The sequence below is a fragment of the Suricata suricatta genome, chromosome 10, assembly GCF_006229205.1.
Source record: "Suricata suricatta isolate VVHF042 chromosome 10, meerkat_22Aug2017_6uvM2_HiC, whole genome shotgun sequence".
In the NCBI taxonomy this organism is placed as follows: Eukaryota; Metazoa; Chordata; class Mammalia; order Carnivora; family Herpestidae; genus Suricata; species Suricata suricatta.
In genome coordinates, this window is record NC_043709.1 from 3,279,127 (window position 1) to 3,302,054 (window position 22,928).

Here is a 22,928-nt window from a genome sequence, read left to right on the forward strand (position 1 = left end):
AGGGCAGGGGCCGGGCAGCGTCCACTCTCAAGTGCGGCCGCCTGGCCTGCGCGAGGCCCGGGAGGCCCCGGCCGGGAAAGCAGGGCCCAGCGGCGCCCTCCTCGGGACCTTCCTCCTGCCCCCGCTCCCACGGCTCTGAGCTCACCTTCTGGGGCTCGGGGCGGTCGGGGACGCCCTGTCGCCCTGGGCGGGCCCAGACGCTTTCTGCCTTACGGAGGGGACGGCCCCGCTGGAGACAGGGAGGTGGGGAGGCGGGCACACGTGTGGGCTCGTGGCCTCCTCCCACGTGAAAATCCCGCTTTGGCCCAGACCCCCAGAGGGTGGTCTTCATTCGGGAGGGGGTGGCCTCTGCCCAATGGCCGGAGGGGCTGGCCCGCATTCCGGGGACACCCCAGCACATCCCGCCCGCTGTCCAGGCCGGCGGCTTCTTCCGGCCCGCTGCCGGCAGACGCAGGGGCAGCTGGCAGGACTGGCCATGCTAGGGCAGTGCCGGGCGGAGTGGGGGACACGGGGGTGGGGACTGTGGGGGCACCGGAAGACCAGCCTCAGCCCCTCCGACCTCCCGCAGCACCCGAGGCACCACCCAATGGGCCCCAGAGCCACATCACAAACCTCGTGGCTCCTTTCTGCATCTGTCTTGTGACAGCCACCGGGTGTTCGCGTCCCATCCGGGGAGCCCCCTGCCCACGCCCTGTGGACAAGAGGCGCTGCCCCAGCGAACCCCTGCTGGACCCTCTGGAGCACGGCCCGGAGTGCAGTGGGTGCCCACCCAGGGCTCACGTCTTTCTGACTTGGCGCTGCCGAGGTCTCTGCAGCTTTACCACATCTTACTCAGAGCCCTGAATTGAGGCAGAGACCAGCGGACTGTGCCCTGGGGGCCACGGGCCCGGGCACAGGCCACCCCTCCCCGCCTGCGAGGAGCGGAAGCCTGGCGCTGAGACCAATCCCACTTTACAGACGGGCAGATTGAGGCCCAGAGTCCGGGGACATGGTCCTCGCACAGCTGGGGCATGGCCGGGGCCTCGTGCTCTGATGGGGACGGGCTGATCCAGAGCCAGGGGCGGGGGCCATGTCAGGAAACAAGGCAGGGAGGGGCCTGAGCAGCTCAGTCAGGTGGGTGTCTGACTTCAGCTCAGGTCATGATCTCACAGTTCATGGGTTCGAGCCCCGTGTCGGGCTCTGTGCTGACAGCTCAGAGCCTGGAGCTGCTTCGGATTCTGCGTCTCCCTCCCTGTCTGCCTCCCCCCGCACTCTGTTTCTTTTTTTCAAAAATTAAATAAAGATTAAGGAAAAAACGGGACCAAGACAGCGGGACTGCGGGGGAAGCCCTCAGCCTTCCTGCCGGGAAGGACGTGGGATGGGGGCCGGTGCCACGGTCCCCGTCGCTCGTGTAACCATGGCTGTCCTGCCAACGCGCCGGGCAAGAACGGAGCGCCATCCTCACTGAGGGCCACGCCTGGGAGCCGGTCCCCCCTGGAAGCCGCCCCCCGGGAAGGGGCAGCCTCACGGCCCAGCTCCAGCCCGTCTCCCCAGGACTGCTGCGAGCGTGCGTACCCTTCCCAGGCACGTGCGCCCCGAACGCAAACGCCAGCATCCCCGACTTGCCAGCCACTGACCTGCGTCCGTCTGCTGAGTGCCTCGCTCGGTCCCTGTGACTGCCGCATCTGCCGAGGAGGAGCGAGCACAGAGAGGCTAAGTTACCTCCCCACGCTCACACAGCCCAACTCAGGCACCCTCACAACCTCCCGGCGCTGCAGGCACGAGCGAACGAACCACACAGCCGCTAAGGAGGACCAGGCTCCTCTGTCCCCGGTGACCCCAGGAGGCCCCACGTCCGAGACGTTCACTTTCTCTTCCGCAAGGTGGCAGTGGGTTGTGGGCTCCCCGATTCCGAGGCCGCCAGGCTAGGTGTGCGTGGTGGTGGTGGTGCTGGTGGGGCGGAGCGGCTCGGACCCACGTGTGCCGGAACAGGGACACGGCCCTGTCCCCAGCGCCCTGCCCCCCGCAGCCTCCAGGGAGGCAGCTGCTTAGGACGCATCAGCCCGACACCTGCGGGGACCCTGACGCTCCAGGGAGGCCACGCGCACCTGGAACGCAGACGGACGTGTTTCTGAGCAGGCTGGGGCCAGGCCCCTGCTCTGCTGCTGGGCCGCCTCGTGGTCTGGGGCCGGCGCCTCGACCTCCCTGAGCCTCGGTCGCCCCAGCCCACGGCGAGGGGTGCTCCCACCCAGCCGGGAAGTCGGCACCAGCGAGGGCGCTGCTGGGAGGGGCGTCGGGCTCAGGGCCTGGCACCGTCATCCAGGGGACATCGAGGGGCTGGTCTGTCCTAGCAACCTGTCCGAAAAGGGTCTGCCGGTCCCTTCTCTCCTCACGTGTCAAGTTAACCCTTCCCAGCCAGAGCCCGCTGCTCAGAACCAATCAGGAGGCCCTGAGGGAAGCCCATCCTTCCGCCTTCCGTACTTTCACTGGGACCGGATGATCACACTTGAGGTGTTTTAAGGCCTGAGCGTCTGTCCGGGTAAATCAGGCTGGCTGGACGTTCAGCGGCAGAGTGAGTTCCTGCCTCTGCTCGGCTGTGGGCACCAGACTCGGGTCAGCCTTGGGAGCAGGCCCTGGGTGCCTGCCTCAGTGCGGCTCTGCCGTGGGGTGTTGGGCCGGTGACCCCAGGCCTCACTTTTCTGTGAACCCGCCTGCCAGCTTCTGGCAAACTGTGTCCAGACCTCTCCCCATTCCGGGCCGAGTCTGGGCAGACTTCAAGAAGAACAGTGTGGAGGCAATCCAGAAAGAGCCCTCCAGCCGAGTCGCCGACCCCCCACAAGCCTCTGGCACCCCAGCCCAGCACCCTGAAGGGGCTCTGTCTTCCCAACGACCCCCCAGGGCCCTGTGTGAGGCCAGGGCTGGGCTATTCTCAGCCCCCAGCCTCTGTTTCTGGCTGAACACAATGGAGATGAGCCCCCCCTTGCTAGTAATGCTGGGGCTGCAAGAAGGCATGTGTGCACACAGGAGGGGCGCCCTTCCCTCTGGCCCCGGGCATGGCCTCACCCCTGCAGCGACGGACTGGGCTGTACGGTCATCCTGGTGACCACTCGGGCTCTGGATGAGCACAGAACAAGCACCTACTGCATGCACTGGCCTCGCTGTCCATCCACTGCACAATAGGGGCAGATCCTGTCCTGGGAGAGCCCCCTCCTCCAGGCCTGCCCTTCTCCACCTGGGCCCCTCCCCATGGCAGCTGAGCCTCAGCCACTGTGCATGGGCCCCATCACCCTGGCCCATGGGCCCTTCTGGCCTCGCAGGTGGGCTGGCCCTGCCTCCTTCCACCGCCCAGGCTCCTGGGGACACGCCCTTGCGGCCTCCGGCGTGTGACTGTCAGGGCCCGGGGACTCGGGACACAGGTGCACACTGTGGTGCCCGTGCCTGTGTGAGGAATGCACCTTCCGGGGGCCTGGGTGTCCTCTGGACTCTGGAGGCTCCCGGCTGCCAGTGAGACACCGAGGGACCTCGAAGCGGGCTCCCAGGAAAGCACCTGCACCAGACGGCCTTGGGCACCGCCCAGCAGGCCCAGGGGGCATCTGGGACCAGCTGCCCCCCAGCTCTCCCAGCTTCCTGTCGCTCTGCTCCACGGCTATTCTCTTCTGTGCCCTGCCCTGCTTTCTCTGCCTCCACTCTGTCCTTCCCCTTCTTCTGTCACCCCCCTCCGGGTGCCCCTTGCCCTCTTTCCCGCGTCCACTGGGGGCCTCCCCCTGTCCCCACCCACGTTCCACCCCCGACCCTGGGCGCCGGCTGGCGTGCGTGCTACGTGCAGACCCAAGAGCCATGGGGGCTGCGTCTGCGGGGTCTTATGGGCAAGCTGGACCCATAAACACACGAGGCCCAGATGGCAGAAGGGTCCTGAGCCCGGACGCAACAGCCTGGGGTCCTCTGCACCCGGACGTGGGAGGCAGGCCTGCCCCTGGCCATGGCAACAGCGGAGGAGGGGAGGGACACCCGTCTGGCCCACATGCCCCACGGACTCCCCAGGAAACTGGAACCAGCCTGGCACGCCCCGCAGCCTGCACCAAGGGCCAGCTCTCCAGGGGACAGTGGGGCATGGGCAGGGGGGTTTCTGGGCCCCACAAGCCCCCGTCGGGGTCACACCGCAGCTGGGATAGGGAGTGAACCGCCAGAGGAAGGCCCTCACCTGCAGAGGCCCTGAGCTCCGCCCACCCCACTTCCAACAGCCCCCGCGGCTGAACCAAGCCCTCCTACCACGGACCCCGGAACCCCTGAGGCAGACGGCACCCTGCACTGGATCCTCCCCCACTTCTGGGCAGAAGGGAGCCAAAGACGTGGGCCCAAGGCCAGCTTCCCCGGGACAAGAGGCCTGGGCAAGCCCCTCACTTCTGGCGGACCGTGGTCCCTCGGCCAGAGAGAGAGGCTGGTGGCAGGTCAGGGCCGACGCTGGGTGCCGCCTGCCGGCTTCTCAGCCCGCCACCAGCTCCCCGTGTGCTACGTGCGCGAGCCTCACCTCAGGCGTGCCCGGGCCAGGGCAGTACCGTGGGCGGGGGCGGCGGGGTGGGGGGGGCTGGCTCTCAATGTCAAGGTGCTGCACTGACCTCAGGGCATGCACGGGCAGTCGTGTGAGCTTCGGAGTCCTCTGCAGAACAAGATGGTGGGACGCACGGGTGAGTCCTGGAAGGAGAGAGAGAGAGATGCTGTGTAAGACTCGGGAAAGAGCCCCTCTGGATACCCACCCTGTCCTGAGAGCCTGTGAGGTCACCTCAAGGACCCCAAGTGTGACTTTGTGCCCCAAACACTGGGAACGGAACACCCCAGTTCTCTGGGGTCGTCCGTCTCTGGGCTGCAAACGTGTGGACTTGGGGCCAGAGAGATGCACATTCAAAATCAGACTCCGTGAAGCCTGATGGCTTGGCCAGGGCCCCTTACCGCCTCTCTCTCAACCTAGGTTTTTAGGGTTGGGGACAGTCAAGTGACAGAGTGCGTGAGGACCACAGCTGTGTAGAGTGTCAGCGGGACCCTTGTCTCCCCCAGCCCGTGTCCAGGGCTTTGGGGCACCCTGGGGCATCAGCCCCAGGCCGCTCTCTTGGCATCACCGTGGCAGAGGTGCTCCCTGAACGTCAATTCCTGCAAGGGATAGTCTTTTCCTCTTTGCTTTGGCTGCTAGGAAGCTCAAAGCCAAATTTACAGCTTACCACCAGCCACCAGCAGACTTGGCCTACCTTCGATTTTCCTCTTCCCCGATTCCCGCAGCTGTTTATTTTTACCCTTCTGCACCATCTGTGCTGCTCTAAGCTTCGATATACACATATGCACTTTTTATACTTCTGCGTTTACTTATTTATGTGGCCGGACAAATGCAAATACAATATAAAACACCTTCGTTCCCTCTCTGCCCGCGTGATCAGCGGGGGCTGTGTGTATAGGCTTCGTCTCTACGACAGCAGGTGTGACTGTCCCCAAGCTTTGAAGGTTGGCAGCGGCGGCTGCCAGGCTGAGCCTGGGTATGGAGGTGCCGGCCCGGGAACGGAGAGAGGGCCTTGGGGGAAGCGCAGCCAGGCTGGGCCCTCACTGGCCTCACAGAGCACCTGCTATGGGCAGGTACCCACGCACCCAGGACACCCCACAGCGCTGCTCAGACCCTGAGGTCAGCGTGGAGCCCTCTCCCCACACAGAGGTTTCCCCAAGGCTGTGAACCTGACCCAGAGCCCGTGGCCGTGGCCACAGCAGGCCTGGGCTCCAGCTCCCGGGGCGCGGAGACCCTCCCAGCTGCCTCGGAGACAGGGCCCCAGGCCGCTTGGAGCTGAGTGTGCCCACAAGTCCTCAGGCCGCCCGCCCCCCGGGCTGCCCCCAGTCCCCTCGAGAGCGAAGACCATCTATCTACCTGGGCAATGCGGTCGTGGGCTGTGTCCCGAGGGCCACGACCCGTCCCACTTCCATGGGGCTGCTCTGGGGGGAGTCGCGTCCTGAAAGACACAAGGTGACAGAGCCATCAGCTGGGGCACGCCCTGGGGGACAAGGCCCCGAGCAGACAGGGCTCAGCGTGACCCCCCACCCCACCACAGCTGCCCACGGGTGGGCCCAGTGCCCCCGCTCACGGCAGGCAGACCTTGAAGCGCCCAGAGGTTACTAACTGCAAGGAAAGCCTCGTCTGACCGCCCCGCTCCCGACCCTGGGCTGGACCCCCACCTGAGACCAGCCCCCCAGCACGGGCTTCCTCGCAGCCCCGCCGCGCACAGCTCCGGGGTGTGCAGGGCAGGGGCCCACGGCCAGGTTGCTGTCCCAGTGCCTCCCCCCAAGCTCCAGCCCTGCGGCGGCACCTACTGTCCCCCGGGGCCCGGAATGTTCTGCCGTCAAAGCCCTATTCCTTATTCCTACCCACCATTTAGGTCACGCTTCCAGCGATGCCGCCTGGGTCGAGCGGCCTGGGGGCCCCGGCAATCGGCGCACAGATTCCCACCCTGCCTGCCTCCCCGAGGCCAGCAGCTCTCCGGCCAGACCACCTTCCCTGCACCCAGGACGCACCCAGGATGACGGAAGGGCCCCTCGTGCCCGGAACAACACCTGCTAGCTGGGACTCACACGGTGTACACACGACTTGGGATCTTTCCCCAGGGAGCCGGCGAGAGGACGCCCCAGGACCGACTGAGCACAAGGCCAGGCCCTAGGAGCAGCTGGCCCAGGGCGGCTCCGAGGCCCGCCTCCGGCTTGGGCTTGCGTCCGGAAGCCAGACCGCCCCCCGCCCCCTGTCCACACAAATGTAACGGGAGACCCAGCCCGACGCCCCGAAGGAAGGAAGGGACCCACTCTGCCTCTGCCCCAGGCTGGGCGTTGCGGGGGGGGTCCCCGCAACGAGTCCCAGGTGCTGGCTCCCTTCACCGCCCTCCTCCCCAGCCCTCTGTGAGCACCCCAGCTTCCTGAATGTGCCAGGGTCCCACCAGGTGCAAGAACGCAGCCGCCCCGTCCCCTCAGGAGCGCGACCTTCCCAGGACCCTTCCTGCCACCTGAGCAGGTCCCCTCACCTGGAGCCACCAAGTGGCTGCTCCAGACGTGGGTGTCACGGGACTCATAAGGCCCTCGGAGGCCGAGGGGACCTGCCGGTGGGCTCCCCAGGGTGTGCTCAGACTCCCAGCCCCCAACGCTGGGTGGAGCCCCAATGTCACCCCGTGAAGGAGACATACAGAAGCTCGTGGACCTGATGCCCCCATCTGTGTGCAGTGTGGACTCAGGACCCCGAGCCACACAGCTCTGGGTTCTAATCCTGTTCCTCCTCTCTCAGCCTCAGTTTCCCTGGCTGCAGGATGGGGCTTCTGGCCAGGAGCATCTCACTGTCCTATGGCAGGGGGGGCCATCCCTGGGAAGGCACTGCCGTGAGACCACACAGCCCCTGTGCAGCGGGCTGGGACGCCCTCCCAGCCTCTCCCCCTGCACTGACGTCTGTTCGGTGACCCCAGGCCCACCTGCCTGAGCCTACAGGATGCCCCCCGGGCTGGCCAGGAGAACCCTCGAGCCAGGTCATCTCCACTGCCCTTGCTTGGAGTTGACCGAACAGCCGCTCTGGGGCCTGCCCAAGGAAGAAGCACCCCAAAACAGCACCAGGGAGCCAACGGAGCAGGCCCCCACCCTTCCCTTTGCGCGGTGAGCACAGCTGGGAGGGGCTCACACCACGGTGCCCACGGGCCCAGCAGCAGAGGCCCCCCCTTTTTGCAAACAGCCCAATTCAATACAACTAGTTGATGTCAGGAGTAGAAACCAGGCTTCTGGGGAGCTGGGGGAGGCCCCCCATGCCTGTCCTGGACACGCAGGGGGTGTGGGACTTCTGTCCGGCAGGTTAGTAGGGTTCCAGTTGCGGAGCAGGTATGGCCCCAGGACAGACCCTTGAGACGCAGAAGCCACACGTGGCCGTGGCTGGAAAAGTCTCTGCCAAGGAGGGGGTGGCGTGAAGCCCGGACGCCCGTCCAACTTCAGAGCAGCACTGACAGAATGCTCTCCCCCGGAACCCTCTGTTGCTCCCACATCCTGGCACCCACGCTCCCAATGACGGCTCAGAACCCAGGCACAGGGTCCGCCGGGGACCACGGTGGGGGGGGGGGGGGAGCGGGCACTGGCACATGGCCTGCCCATCTTCACTCTGCCTGCTTCCAGTCACTGTGTTCTGGGTTAGATGACCCTTGGGTCACCTGCCCCCTGAGCCTCTAGGAGCCTGCTGAGTCCGTCGTTTTCCCTCTGGGCTGCCTCTGGGGTTTGGCTCCAGCACAAGATCACCGTCTCCTGCCCTATGTCCTCCGCAGACATGGGAGAGGGTGTCTGCCCCCCAGAGCTGTGGACAGCGTTACAGGGGACAGAAGTCAAAGTCCCAAGCCCAGGGCTGGCTCATGATGAGGTCTACCACGGCTCCCCTTCTGGGGCCCCGGAACCAGTCGGGGGCCCCGCACGGGGCCCCAGTCCCCCTCAGAGCCTGTGCCCCTTGGTGTGGTCTCCTGCATGACAGGGCCGGCCCAGGCCACCTTGGCAGCTTTTTCTCCACACAGTTCTGTCCTCTGGACTTTGTCACATGGCTGGCGCTTAATCTGTCCAAACCAACACTAGTGCCCCACTCTGCCCCCCTCCTTCTTGCCCACAAGTATCTGGGTCTCCGGAACACTCCTGTGTCTATCTGCAGGGGGGTCCAGGGGCCGCTCAGGTCCCGTTTCAGCTCTGGACAATCCCCTTCACCTCTCTGGGCCTCAGGCTCCCCATGTGCTGCATAAGGACAGTGACACCCACCTCGCAGATTTACACACGAGATTAGGGGCCCAAGCGGACGTGGTGGGACAGGAGCTCTGAGCCCCCAGCAGGGACCCTGATGCTGGCCAAGCCTCAGGGCCCAGAGCCATGGGAGCTCAGACCCCCAGAGGGCTCAGCCCGCCTCGTCCACGCTTCTCTTCAGCATTGAACTTGGCCTTTCTCCAAGGTCACGTGTAGGAGAAACAACCTCCCTTCGACAGCCAGTTGCTATTGAATCCTGCACAGAGCATACCCCTGACTTATGTGCAGGCACGGGACGGCCGGGGGCCTGGCCCTGGGTCCTGCCTGAAACCTAAGGCCTGAGAGGGACCTCAGACGGGCGGGGAGGGGTCAGAAGCGGCCGGAGCTTCTGGGCGGCCACACCCTGCAGCCGGAGGTGGCCCGACGCGCAAGCCGGGCTGCGCCCCCAGCTCGGCTGCTTCATTTGGGTCAAGGTGGCTCTAGGAGAGATGTGGGGAGCAATGGCAGCGGCGTGGCAGGGGCACAGGCCAGCCCAGGCCCCCAAGGACACAACGTCCAGTGGCAGAGCTGCTGGCCTCAGCAGGGGAAGCCCGGGCCACAGAGCCAAACAGGCCACCTAGAATCTTCCGCGCTCTGGGGCCTTCAAGGAGCCTGGGCTCTCTGGGACCCAGTTTTATGGCTTCAAAAGCAAGCATTTACAGTGACTGCACAAAGCTGACCTCAGGAAAGGAGCGAACCCGAAACTCCCAACAGCGTGGCCAGCGCACACTGTGGGTCCTCAGCTGCCGGCACCACGCTATCCCCAAGGCAGTTCCAGAAAATCGAGGTGCTGCCTGAGGTGCGTCCGTTCACACCCACCTTGAGCTCTACCGGGTCCAGGCTCATCGCAAGGAACGTCAAGGTATCTGATGGCAGAGTGCTGGGCCCAGTGCTGGCGCGGCCACCAAACTGTTCACAGACGTCCCTTCCAGACATCAGGCTCTGGACGCCCCGCACGTGGATGGGGACCCTTGCGGGCGGGCCCTGCCCCAACGTGGCAGCACGGCCACCAGCATCGGCCTCGAGGGGCCTCCACGTGCTCCCCAACCCTGGCGGCCCCTTCTGCCCCCCAAGTCACCTCTGCTCATTTTCAATGGTCCCAAACGCTCCCCAGGGACGGCGACATCCTGCACCTCCCGTAATAACTCTCTTGTCGGGGACGCCATGCAGTGACAACGGGGGTCAGTGTCACTCCGGCCAGGCCGGTGGCTTTGGGGTTTAAATGACGTTTTCCTCCTTCCACGAGATGTGCGCAAGTGAGAAAAGGAGAAGGGGCAGCAGGCGCCCAGCCCTTCTCTGCGGAGCCCGGGGCCACAGTGGAGCCCGTCCCAGGAGGGGGTCCCGTGTGTGTCACGACGGAAGGCCTGGGCCCATCCTGGCAGCGTCTCCCCCATGGCGTCCCCTCAGGTGGCTCTGTCACAGCCTCCTGGCCCTGACATCAACGCAGAACAGCACCCGGCTGCCCCGTTTCTCATGTTCGGGGGAGGCGTTAGGATGCACACCTCCATCTTCATGCCTAGATCTCCCCCCTTCCCCAGGGGAGACCCCCAGAAGTGGAGTCCCAGCTCGAAGCCCGGGAGCACCTGCGCACACCTGAGGCCCCCCTCCAAACCTGGGGCCACAGAGCCTTCCAGAGACTCACCAAATGTCATTGGTGGAGGTCAGAGACGGGGAGGTGGAGGCTCCGAGTGGGGGAGGGACTGGCCTGAGATCACACAGCAAGCCGACAGCAGAGGCCGGGAGGGACCCAGGTCCCTGCCCACCGATCAGGTGCCACCTCCTGGAGACACGCTATTTGAAAGGCCTTGAAGGAGGAAGCACCTGGACGGCTCAGTCCGTTAAACATCGGACTCTTGGTTTCAGCTCAGGCACGATCTCACAGTTGAGGCTGAGCCCCGTGTCAGACTCTGAGCTGACAGCATGGAGCCTGTTGGAGATTCCCTCTCCCTCTCTCTCTCTCTCTCTCTCTCTCTCTCTCTCTCTCTCTCTCTCTCTCTCTCTCTCTCCCCCCCCCATTCCCCTTTTCCTCTGCTCACACTGGGTCTCTCAAAATAAATAAACGTAAGAAAAAAGAAAAAACCCTTAACGAAGCTGCCCCAGACCTGCCCCGCTGGACAAAGACGCCAGGACCCTCAGAAATGTCCAGGCACCGACGCCCTCACTCATCACACTCGTGAAGATGAGCAGGGGGAAGATGAGGGATGCAGGAAGTGCCACGGAGAGGCTGGGCAGCCAGGGAGAAGAGGAAGGAGGGCTTGGCATTTTCGAGGACTTCCTGGAGGAGGAGGACACCCCCACCCCCCAGGCTGCAATGTGGCAGGCCGCAGGGTCCTACATGAATTCCACGATCTGGAAACGTCCGACCTCAACTAGCAGAACATGCCCCCCGCTCACCAATGACCTGTGCTGGGGAAAAGGCCCCAGAGCCTGCTGGTCTTCCCGACTGGAACCCCCCAGAAGCAGCTTGGTTTTCCTGTGGCCTGGAGTTACCTGGAGTCCTCCCTCCTTGGGCTGTGGGTGCTCAGGGTGCGGCCACACCGCCTGTGGGGAGGTGGAGAAGCAGCCTCTGTCCCGGGCCTCCGAGCGTCGGGGCCCCCCCTGCGAGGAGGCGGCCCAGCGGCTCGCACCGCTCGCACTGACTGCGGGGAAAGGTGATTCCCAGCCTCCGCTTCTTCCGCTTCAGTCTCTGGATCCCGTTTCATTCATTCATGAAACGTTCCCCAAGCGCCTGCCCTGTGCCAGGCTGGTGATCTTGGCCGGTCTGCTGGAGAGGCTCAGCCTTCCAGGGCGGACACATGCCATGACCTGACCACCCAAGAGTGGAGCTTCGGGGCTACAGGGCGGCGGGCCAGTGGGGAGCAGGGAGGGCTTCCAGGAGGAGGTGACGCTGTGCCACACCCTAGGTAACATGGAGAGGGGCAGGGCGGGCTGCTGGGATCCTCTCAAGTCCCAGGAAGGGGGGGAGACTGGACTTGAGCCGGGAGCTGGAAGGGTCGGAGTCAGGACAGAGGCCTGCGTTGGGATCCCACGTCCCCAGATTCGCAAGACGTAGGTGATAAGCAGCAGAACTGGCGGGACTGAGCAGGGTCTGGGTGCGGCGTTGGGGGGCCGTCAAGGCTGGCTGTGCAGGTCAGCAGCTGGGGGACGGCCCCCAGGAACTCTGGGGGTGGGAGGGGACAGTTTTGGTCCCAGCAGAGGGAACTGCCCAGTGGGGGGGGCGGCTGCCCACCGTCGGGCCCCACAGGGCGCGCCGTCCACGCAGCCCACCTGGGCCAGCAACGGCCTCGCCCACACCCTGGCCGACGTGGCGAGCCGTGTCCTCACTGAGTTTCAGGGCACACCCAGATCCCAAGGCGGAGAAACGCACCGTCTGGCTCTGCCCGAATCCACGGCCCCGGGTCCACCGCCCCCTGCAGCAAGAATGAGAGGTGTCACCCCCACCCTGACCCGTCACTGCTCTGTTGGGCCGGCCGGTCTGGCTCGGGCTCCTCAGTTAAGACTCTCGGACCTGGGCTTCCCGGCCGGCAGCTCACGTGTCCCGTGCGGTCGCCCCAGATAGCAGGTGTCAGGGCTCGGCACACAGAGGGGCTCTGTCCCCAGGACACAAAGCGGAGCCTGGGTGCTGGGCGGCGCCCGCTGGCCTCTCCGCCTCCCCCACCAGCGGGTCTCTGGGGGCGCAGGGGACTGAGACGGGAGGGGCGGCGGAGACCGGAGGAGCCCGCCTGCTCGCCATAAATCACCGCGCCGTGCTTTCTAATTATCTGGGCACTTAAGCTCCTCTCCGGTCTCTTCCCCCTTCCCTGGGGAAATTCCCTTCATTTCCTGCATTATCCCAGGCTCCCCGCATGTCTAAATCAACCTGGGCCACGCCACGGTCTGCTCCCCCCGCCGGCCCCCTCGGCCTACTTCCACTCCGGGAGGGCGAACCCCAGTTCCCTTCCTGCCGGGGGAGGAGAGCTGAAGACGCCACCACCGCCCGTCCTCCGAGCTGCGGCGGTGAGGACACTCCGGGCGTCGGCTGCTTCTCCTGCCCCCAAGATCTGTTGGCAAACCCAGGCGCCATGGGCTTCCCTGGGGAGGCGGGCCCGAAGTTAAGGGGGGGGGTCCCAGACGAAGAAGAGGACCAGCGACCCGTGGCGTTGAAGCAGCAGTTCCAGGTGACCTTGAGAAACACCTTTCCCTGGCGCCACGCTGGGCGGGCGTTAGTCTTACCAGGGCGCTTGGCGATCTGGAAGGGGCAGCCTCCTCCCCTCGTGGCAAGGGGTGCTGGGGTGGGTGGGGTTCGGATGCCACCACCCACCATTTGTCCAGCCCGGCCCCAAATCTCCCCTACTTCCCACGTGCCTGCGGGTCTGTGTTACTATCCCCATTTCACAGATGAGGACACTGAGGCCCGGGAGGAAAGCAGTCGGCCCCAGTCACTCCTGGCTGCTGCCAAGGTCTGCTCCTCGTACGTAAGCTGGAAAGCATCCCCAGAGGACGCCGGCGGGGCCCCGGAGAAGGCCGGGACAGGCCAAAGTCCTGGAGCTGTCCCCCACCATCTCCGGGAAAACCCCCAACTGCTGAGAGGTGGAGGGGAGGGCAGCACCCCCCCCAGGGCGTCAGGCTGGGGTGGGGGTGGCTGCCGTGGACCAGCCAGCCCTGGGCAGGCACCTCAAAGTCAGCGGGCAGGAGCGCCCTCCCAGGGGGATGAGCCGGCCAGGCTTTGTTTTTTTTAAATCTGGATCTCATTTTCTGCCCACATTTCTGACCTCCGGAAGCCTCTTGGGTAGTTTTCCAGAGCCCTCTGGACTCTGTCACGGGCACGTTTCGTGCCTCTGCTCGCCGCGTTCACAGCCAGGTCGCTGCCACCCCGCAGATGCCAGGTGGGGCCTGTGGGCACAGCTGCCTGCCCCCGCCCCCGCTGCCTGCAGCCATGCCGGGCCTTCCTGAGCCCACAGGCCCTCCAACAGCCATCTCCAGTCAAATTCCATGACTCCTTCCTTTAAAAAAAGAAAAAAATCCCTCTTTGAAAACAAACAAAAATCCCAGGGCTGTGACCCGGGGAGCTCTGGGGATGCGTTGACTTCATTTTCTCTTTCGTTCTCTCCTCCTGTCTTCGTGGCGGCCAGCGGGAGGGACCCTTCAACCCTCTTGTTTTACAGACGGGTAAACTGATGACCAGAGAGAGAGAAGGGGCTTGCTGACACCGCCCCCCCCCCCCCCCCGCCCACTGATTCTATGGCCCAGCCGGGACGGAGCTGGCGGTTGGGGAGGGCCCTCAGCAGCTGCCCAACCTAGGCGAGAAAGAACAGGGCTGGAGTTCACAGGCGGTCAAGACAAGAGAGGTCGTGGCCCTGGGTGGGACAGGCAGTCCCTGGGGCCCTACTCCACCCAGGGGGTCCCGGTCCAGTGGGACAGAAGGTGGGTGCTCAGCATATGCAGAAAGAAACATGGGGAGTGGGGGGCAAGCCTTGAACTTCAGGGGCAGGGCTCAAGGAAAGCAGGCTGGCCCTAATGGAAACCAGTCAGTGGGCCAAATGCAGCAGGAGCCCCCCCCCCCCGTGGTTTCCATGGGGATGGAGCCCGGGAGGTGGAGCTCTGGCTCTGTCGCGGCAGCAGATGTGGCCTGTGCAGGGCTGGCGTGGGGTGGCGGGAGGGGCGGCGCTGTGCCTGGCAGCAGGGCCCTGGGACGTGGCAGGCTCCAGGCTGGACGCGGTAACGGGTCCACCGCCTCCAGGAGGCTTCCTGGATTCCTCGGGACTGCACTTTGAGCTCCAGGCTGACTTTCTGCTCCCCGCCCAGCTGGGCCCAGCCCCGGGTCCGGGCTTCCCTGAGGGTGCCCACGTTTGCTAAGTGAGGTCTCTGTGCCCGTGAGTGGGGGACAGACACATCTGCCTGTCGCGGCTCTACCCCTCTAGCAGAGGACCCAGCGCGCAACCCCGTCTGCTTGGTCGCGTCACTGGATGGCACGGTCTGACTCCTCCTGGACCCCGAGTCAGAAGCCAGGGCCGAGCCACAGCAGGCTTCCCGGCCTCCCCCGGAGGCGCCCTAGACAATGCAGGGGACCCTGAGCAGGGCTAAGACACCGGCACGCGTGGGATTGGGGGCATGGGCGCCACAACAGCGACCGCGTGGATGGACGGCGCAGTGATCCTGGAACACGACACGGTCCCCAATGGCCCGCAGAGAGCCGCTTTCACATGAGCTCATCCTGGCCCATATATGGCACCCCAGCACCTCGGTCCTGCCTTGACCCGAGGGATCCCCCCCAGCTGAGACCTCAGCAGCTGCCGACGGCCCCCGGCGCCGGCTGACCCACTTTACCCACGTTGCACGAGGTGCCGGTATTTCCATGAGAAAGGGGTCCGGGCCCCACGTGAAGAACCTTTGAAAAAACCCCAGCCCTCATCTACACTGCAGGCTCCCGGCACAATGGAAGGGTGTGGATTTGGCACAGAACGGAGAAGGCCATTTTGAGAACATCAAAGGCTGCAGAATGGTCTTGCCCGTTCCAGGTTTCCACGGCAGCCCCCGAAGGCTTTTGTTCCCAGGTTCGGAGCAATGAAGTCCGCAGATCACCTGGGCCTTAACCTCGTGCGTTTCCCTGCTCTCGGCCCAAAGAACCGTGACACAAAGACAGCAACCCTGCCTCCCCCCTTGCCATCGCCTCTGCCACCCTGGGCGCTGTCTGGGGCAGCCAGAGACGGGTCCTCGGGACCCCCAGAACCAATACGAGACAGGGCCCGTCAGAAAGAAGGGACACAGGCAATCCTGGCTCTCCCTGGGGGTGAAAGAACTCCAGTGCCAAGGACGACAGGTCCCTCCTAGCACTGCGTTTCTGGGGAGAACCCACCAAGGTCAGCATTCCCAAGAGGGATCTGGCATCCAGCGACCCCCACCCAGCAAGGAGAGAGTGCAGGTCCTGGGTCAGAGAGCCGGCGATGGTGCAGGCAGGGCTGCCACTCACTAGCTGTGTGACTCTGGGGACGTTCCTCGGCTTCTCTGAGCCTTGGTGCTCTCACACAGAAAACTGCTAACGCTAACACCCACCTTCCACGCTGGCAGGGCCCGCAGTCATCGTGTTCACCTACTCCAGCCCTGGAACAGGGCCGGCACCGCTGGCTCTGACGGGATGTTAGCGTGAAATAGAAAAACAGAACGAGGCAGACCATGCGTTTAAAATGGATGTTTAGGGGCGCCTGGGTGGCTCATGTCATGATCTCAGAGTTTGTGAGTTCGAGCCCCGTGTCAGGCTCTGTGCTGAGAGCACGGAGCCTGCTTGGGATTCATTCTCTCTCTTTTTGCCCCCTCACTCTCTCGCTCTGTCTCAAAATAAATAAATAAGCTAAATAAAATAAAATAAAAATTAAAATAAAATAAAAGTAAAGGAAAACAAAAAAACCCAGAATAAAACACAACAAAACAAAACAAAATGGATGTTAAAAAAAGGTCAAAATAGCCCACCTTGAGCCTGGTGCTTAGTAGGTCAACAAAAGATGTTCCCCCAACCCCAAGGAACTGAGTCCTGTGTGTGACACCTGATATGTGCTGACCCACCCTGAGGGAAGCCCAGTGTGGCCTCCAACTCTCTCTCCAAAGCTCAAGGCGGGGTGCCTGCCTCTCGGTGCCCGCATGGTCCTGCCTGGGCCAGTCCCGCTCTCCCTTCCCCTGGCAGCTAGTCTCACCGCTTTTCCGGCGCCATCTGCCCAGGTGGTGGAGGCCCACAAGCCGCCTGGCCCAGGAGCGCCCCCCTGGAGGTTGCTTCCCAGAGCCACGGTCGGCACTGTCGCCCAGGCTGGGCAGCCCAGCGGGACGGCCATCGAGTGAGACTCTTGGGGTGGTAGGGTGGCAGAGCTCCCCTCTTGTGCTAGAGCCCCCGGACCGAGGCCTGAGATCCTTGAGGCCCACCCAATCAGGTGCCGAGAGCCTCCAAAGGTCCTGGCGTCGGGCAACTTACTATTTGCGCAATCGCAACGACGAGGGCTCCCGTCCGGAGGGCACCTCCTCCACCCACAGGCGCCCCCACCCCCCGCCGTCCCGCCCCGCCACCACGGGCCAAGGCCAGGTCACATGCGCCTGTGCACGGCCGGCGGGGGGCGGGGAGGGGGCCGCCTGACCCTCTTCGGCGGCTCAGGTGGGAGTCCTCGCCCCGCTGAGCGGGCCGCAGCCGCGGGACCAGAAGGCTGTGGCGGGAAGGAGCAGCAGGAAGCCGTCTGCCTCCGGGACCCCTCCGCCCACGCCGGGCCGGAAGTGCGGGCACACCCACCGCAGGAATCCCCGGGCAGGGCCAGGCTCCCAGGAACCTGGGCCAGAGGTTCCCGAGCACGTGCTGGGCCAGCCCAGGCCCCGCGGCCCCCGCCGCGCCTCTCGGGGGTCTCCCATCCAGCCCGGGCCTCCGGGCCCCTTTCCCAGGGCCCAGCAGCAACCACATCCCGCCCCGGGGGAGGAACAGCAGGTGACCTCATCGAAACCCGTGGGGACAACGAATCCCCTCTGCTTTACAGACAGGGAAACTGAGGCTGGGGTGGGCACCTGAGGCGCTCACCTGAGAATCCAGGCCTCTGGTCTCCACCTAAGAGGCCCCAATGACGGGAAACACAAGCCAACTGGGGCCTCCAGGACAGGCCCTCACCTGCCGCCTCCGACCGTTTCCCGAGTCTGATGCCGTCTCACATGCTTTAAAGACATGGCCTGTAGCAAGAATCACGGTCACCAAGGCCTCTGTGTCCAAAGGTGCGCTGGGCATGCACACGGCCTCCTCACACCCCCTCCCCGGTCCCCACCATGTTACTCACGGGGGCAGGTGGGCTGGGAAACCTCAGTGTGGCCGCCGGGTGGCCGGAGCCCCGCATCAGGTGCACACACATGGGCGCTCGCAGACCTGCCCCGGGGGAGACTGGGCACCTCTAGCGGAAAGGCCGCCAGCGCGCCAACGGGCCCACCCCTGGGCCTTCCGGCCACTCCCCTCCCTCGGCCGCCTTCCCAGATCATGTGCTGGGCCTGCCCTGGCCGCCATTTCCTCTCGGGGGCCCAGAGACTCGCTTCCAGTCCTCGGAGTGTGCAAATGGCCGGGCCCGGAACAGCCTGTCCTTCGGAGGAGCCCAGGCCCTGCCCGGCCAGGTCCCAGAGTGCAGCCAGCCTGGCCAAAGGGCCCTCCTTCACCTCCCGGGAGCCGGGGGCCCCCGGGGCTGGGGAAAACGGCCTGTCACAGTGGGGCGATGCCGGGCCTGGCGGGCGTCCCCAGGGGTGGCCTACGGGCTCCAAGGCTCACCGAGAAGCCACAAGGAGTGCCTGCTTCAAGGAGACGCGGTGCCTCCAAACGGCAGCCTGCCTCTGGGAACTGCCGGCACACCGAGAGAAGCATGGGACATGCATGTGTGTGCACCGTGTGCTACATGTGCAGGACACGGAATTGTGAGCGTGCGCGTTACACGCACAGGACACGTGTGTTATGTGCACAGGATACATGTGTGCATGAGTGTTACACACATAGGACACGTGTGTGCAAAAGTACCACACACATGGCACGTTGTGGTATGTTACATGCACAGGACATGTGTACACATATTACACACATAGGGGACGTGTGTGTGTTACATGCACAGGACACATGCATGTGCACTCATGCTGCACTCACAGGACATGTGTGTGCATGTGTTACATGCACAAGACACCCATGTGTGTGCACACGTGTTAGACATGGACATGTGTGCATGTGTTACACACTGGACACGTACACACACATGACACCTATGTGTGCGCACGCGTGTTACACGCACAGGACACGTGCGTGCACATGTATTGTGCTCAAAGGGCACGTGTGCATGCATGTGTGTTACCCACACGGGACACGTGTGCGCACGCCTGCTACACGCACACACCGCAGTGCACCCGTACGGGCACGCCGTCCACAGCTGACCACTGTGTGGACGTGCAGAACGATCGTGGCCTTCGTGGGGGGTGGCAGGCCCGGGTCTGATCCCTGTCCCAATCTTCACCAGCTGGCTAAATCTGGGGGCCCTGCGTCAGGCCCAGCGCCTCCCCTGCCAAATGGAGACAGTGTGCACCCTTGCTCTGCCGGCATGTCCAAGCCTCCGAAATAAACCGAGGGTCCCAGCAGGTGTGGGGTGCTCTCTGCGGGCCGAGTGGCACGCGCAGTGTGCCTCCTGTGTGCTGCCAGGAGGCAGGGCCACTTCCTGCCCCCCTTTACAGATGAGGAAATGGGGACACAGAGAGGTGTTGCCTTGGATCAACACAGCCAGGAAATAAAACCGCCTCAGTCTGAGTCCCAGCCTCGGGCCCAGAGCTCTTTGGTACCCTGCTTTGCTTTGCTGATCTTCAAGAGCACCCAGACCCGCATCAGCCACGTTCTTGGAGCTGTTGGTAAACACAGTTCTGACGCCGGCACAGGGGTCTGAAAAGACCAAACAGAGCAAGTGGCGGAAAAAAAAAAATCCAAGAGCAGAATCGCTAGAGAAAGCGGCTCCCAAGGAGCTCTGGCAAATTTCATCTGCTCTTCAGGCTTCCCGCTCCTCCCCAGCATCTCTGCCGACAGGTACGTTCCTTGAAACAAACAAGGCACAACAAAGCGATTCTACTAACGGACGGAGGGCGCCTTGGGGAGCTCGCAGGGCCCGGTGGAAGCAGGCGCCCGGCTCCCCTTCAGGTTCGGCAGCGAGCACGGAGGGAAGGCAGGCTCGGCGGCTGGGAAGGGCAGAGCCGGACCCCATAATTCGGAAAAAGCAGAAGCAATCGCCTAAAAATGAGACAGGAGTGGGGGTGGGGCACGGAGAAGAGCCCTCGGAACCGGTGACATCATAACATGAGCAAATTCACCAAATAAACAGTTATCATCTGCAAATTCCAGTGGCCGTAAAACTCCTCCGTCCTCACGTGTGCTGGCTGATGGCCGAGTTCTGCACCTCGTTACCTTGGGGAGACCGCTTTTTCTTTTCCAGTTTACAGCAACTCTTTGTAGCTCACCTGTTGAATGTTTTTTGGGGGATGAGGGACTTAAATGTACCTTTAAACCACACAAAATAGTTACCATGTGACTTTTCATAAATATCTCAAAATAATTTTATGTCAGCTATGTATGGAACAGCTAGAGATTTCCTGACGATCTCAAAATCTAAAGTCCCAGACGCCGTGATTTTGAATTTCAATCCAGTGTTAACGCTGTTCGTGCTGCCAGACGACATAAAAATTGGTAATTAATTAAAACCCTGGAGGTCCGTTAATGTAGGGCATCTGGGGTCTTAAAAGGCAAAGACAAAGACCAAACTTTAAATTATAATCTAATGACGGGAGGGTGTTTCCTCCACCGAGGTGCTCCGGGGACGAGAGCCTGGTTCGCGGGACCGCTCCACTGCCACGGCGAAACTTGTTTATTCTGACCTCAGTTCTTCGAAATTGTTGACTCCCCAGTTGAAATACGCAGTGTGTTCCAACAAAGACCCAGCGGTCCTAATGACCGACCAGCCCATCTGTGTTGTGAGAATGTATAATTTCACCCTATAGTAGAATTTACACACAAGCAATGATAGGAGCACTGCTCTGTGTGATACTTTCTCAAAAAAAAAAAAACCAAAAAACTGCCGAGAAGAAACGGGTGCTGTGGAGAAGCCTGATATTTTGCCCGATTCAGAACACAAAAGATTGCACGGCATTTTCCTGATCTGGGGGGAGGAGGCAGAACGTTATTACCCAAGCTAATAAACAGAGATGGTAACTGATCTGCTGGGCGTGTGCTGAGAACGTGCTTTCCGTACACATCACGACCCTTAGGTGAACAGAATCTCGGTGGAAAATACTAATTCGGGATGAAAATGCTCATTTGCGGAAAGTAATTGATTTTATGCTACTTGCCCTTACTTCCGAAAAGGAGATGAAGTCACGTTCGGGAAATCAGACTTGTCACTCCAGGATCTGGGATTCGAGGCCTGTTCACCTACGCTGGTTATACCAAAAAATAAAATTTTTGGAGATGAGGCGTGGGCAAGCTACCAAAAGCAAAAATTCTTCAAAAACGATGGGCCCTCCTTTCTCCCTACCCACCTCTCTCCATTGTCGCCTCTTTTGCATGAGGATTTATGACACTGGTTTTTTTCCTGTTACTTCTATTTTGTGGCCGGTGTTTTATTTGGGGGGGACGGCCCTCTGGCTCGTAGCGGCAGTGTGGCGTTCTACACTCACGATCACGAAAATGTTCTAATGATCTCTGCTCCACACGCCTGGCCCTACAGCTCCGAAGCTCCAGGACCCACCACGGTCTAATCTAAGAACAAAAGCTGCGTGATAGCCCTTGTGTGAGCTGAGCTCACTTTTAGACGTGGTGGGGTCGGCCCTGGCCGGCTGCTCACACCCACACAAACAGGGCCCAACGCCTCCGAGTCAGGAAAACAAAGATGGATTTCCGTAGGAATTTTCCTCTCCGTTGCAATGTAGAACTTTCTGGGCCTGATTTTCCATTTCCATAAATCAAGACCCCAGCTACCCTCAAATGTCGGGGGGGAGGGGGTGGACCCAGGCTGCATCCGTGGGTGCTTTTGTCAGCCTGCCAGAGGATGGAAGGAATCCACAGCTGAGCTCCACAAAGCTCACCTTTTAAATGAAAAGAGTCAGCAGTTCTGAAGGGTCAGAGACCATCATGGGAACCTGGCAAGCGTGGAGTTTAGCTCTTGGGCCGCGGCGGCAGCGTGGCCGGGGGGCGCAAAGGTCTTCGAGGGACTTCCAAGCCCGCCGGCCATGGCTCAGGCCCCGGACAGTCCAGGGCCTCGGCCCACAGCTCTGCAGATTCGAAACCAGGATGGGAGCTGGCACAGGCCGGCCCTGGACGGCTCTGGCCCCCCGAGGGTCTGTCTGGTGGACATGCCCACGTGCACCCCACGGACCGTCTGTGGGCAGGGCAGTTATGAGCTGGGCACAGCACCGTTAGGCGGAATCCCCGGGCTTCGGTAAGTGTTCAAAAAACAAAGCACCAAACAACCTAAGAGATTTTCCCCATACTGAGCTAAGAGCCAAAGACAGCCTTCTTTTCCCTCCCCGCCTCACCCGAAATAAAATAAAACAAAACGAACGGGGGAAAAGAACCGGATCCCTAAACGGTGGACACGGCGTCATTAAAGATGCCGGATAAAATAAAAGGGCCTCTGTTTCTCAGCGCAGAACCCACCCTCCCGAACGCCAGCCCGGCCCTGCCTGCCGAGGAGTCTGCCGGGAGGAGACAGGGAGCGCGGCGTTTCTCCCTCGGCCACTCCTGGCACCCCCAAAATAAGACGGCAAGAGTAACAGTAACAGTAACGAGCCCCCAGCCCCGCTGAGCACGAGCCGGGGGCCGTGCCTGTTAACGCCCAAACATTCGTTCAAGTCACCATCGAGCACGCAGCCGCCGTAAAATAACAAACATTCATTTTTATTGTGATTCCCAAAGCCTAGAGCTTTGGATCTTAAAAATAAAACGGGCCTGGCTTCTGCATTTTCCCTGCAGTTTTTTGGAAAGGCTTACTTCACCCAAGGCTGGTTGGGGGGAGGGGGGTCGGAAATAGAATTTTGAATTTCGGATAACCAATTAGAGGCAAGGCGACGTAACAGGCATGGAGCACAAGATGGCAGAGCCCTCAGCTTGTCTCCAGCAGGAGGGAAGGGGAGAAGGTGACTTACCCAAGGTGCAGGAGGCTGGGGAGCTTTCTCAAAAGCCAGGCAGTGGAAACGGTGCCCCCTGGGCCGGCCGGGCACGGTGGCAGGAGTGGGAGGGCAGGGCCCACTGGCCAGCAGGCCGGCCCCCGATGGCAGCCCCGGGTCCGATGGGGCCCTTGGGCGCATCCTGCTCTCCGGCCACCCTCGTCCGTCGGTCGGTCCATCGGTTCCCCGGTCGTGGCCGGTGCGGCCTGGGCCTCGGCCACCCCGGCACCCGGAGGCAGGGCTGCCAGGAGCCAAGTGGTGCTGGGGGAGGCCCTGCTGCCAGCCCAGGAGGACGAGGAAAATGCTACTTTTGTCTCCTGCTCTCATCTGGCACTGGCTGCCCGGGGAGGGGGGGCCAGAGGCGGCCGCTGTGGCTCGGCCCCGCCCACCGGGAATTTTTGAAAGATGCTCCTGGGTGCCGGGAGCATGGCAGACGTGGCAGAGGCGGGTGGGCCGGACCCCCGAACCCACCACCAGGC

At 62.7% G+C, this 22,928-nt stretch overlaps 1 protein-coding gene across 1 annotated transcript in view; it reads right to left on the minus strand.

The window, feature by feature from the left end:
- Positions 1–22,928, minus strand: part of LOC115304751 — a 36,004-nt gene that overhangs the window by 5,779 nt on the left and 7,297 nt on the right. Inside the window, exons 2-4 of the mRNA XM_029955021.1 lie at positions 5,882–5,963; positions 4,596–4,671; positions 1,617–1,664 (exon numbers count right to left, since the gene is read on the minus strand). Coding sequence (XP_029810881.1) covers positions 1,617–1,664; positions 4,596–4,671; positions 5,882–5,963 — 206 coding nt within the window. The remainder of the gene's footprint in view (positions 1–1,616; positions 1,665–4,595; positions 4,672–5,881; positions 5,964–22,928) is intronic.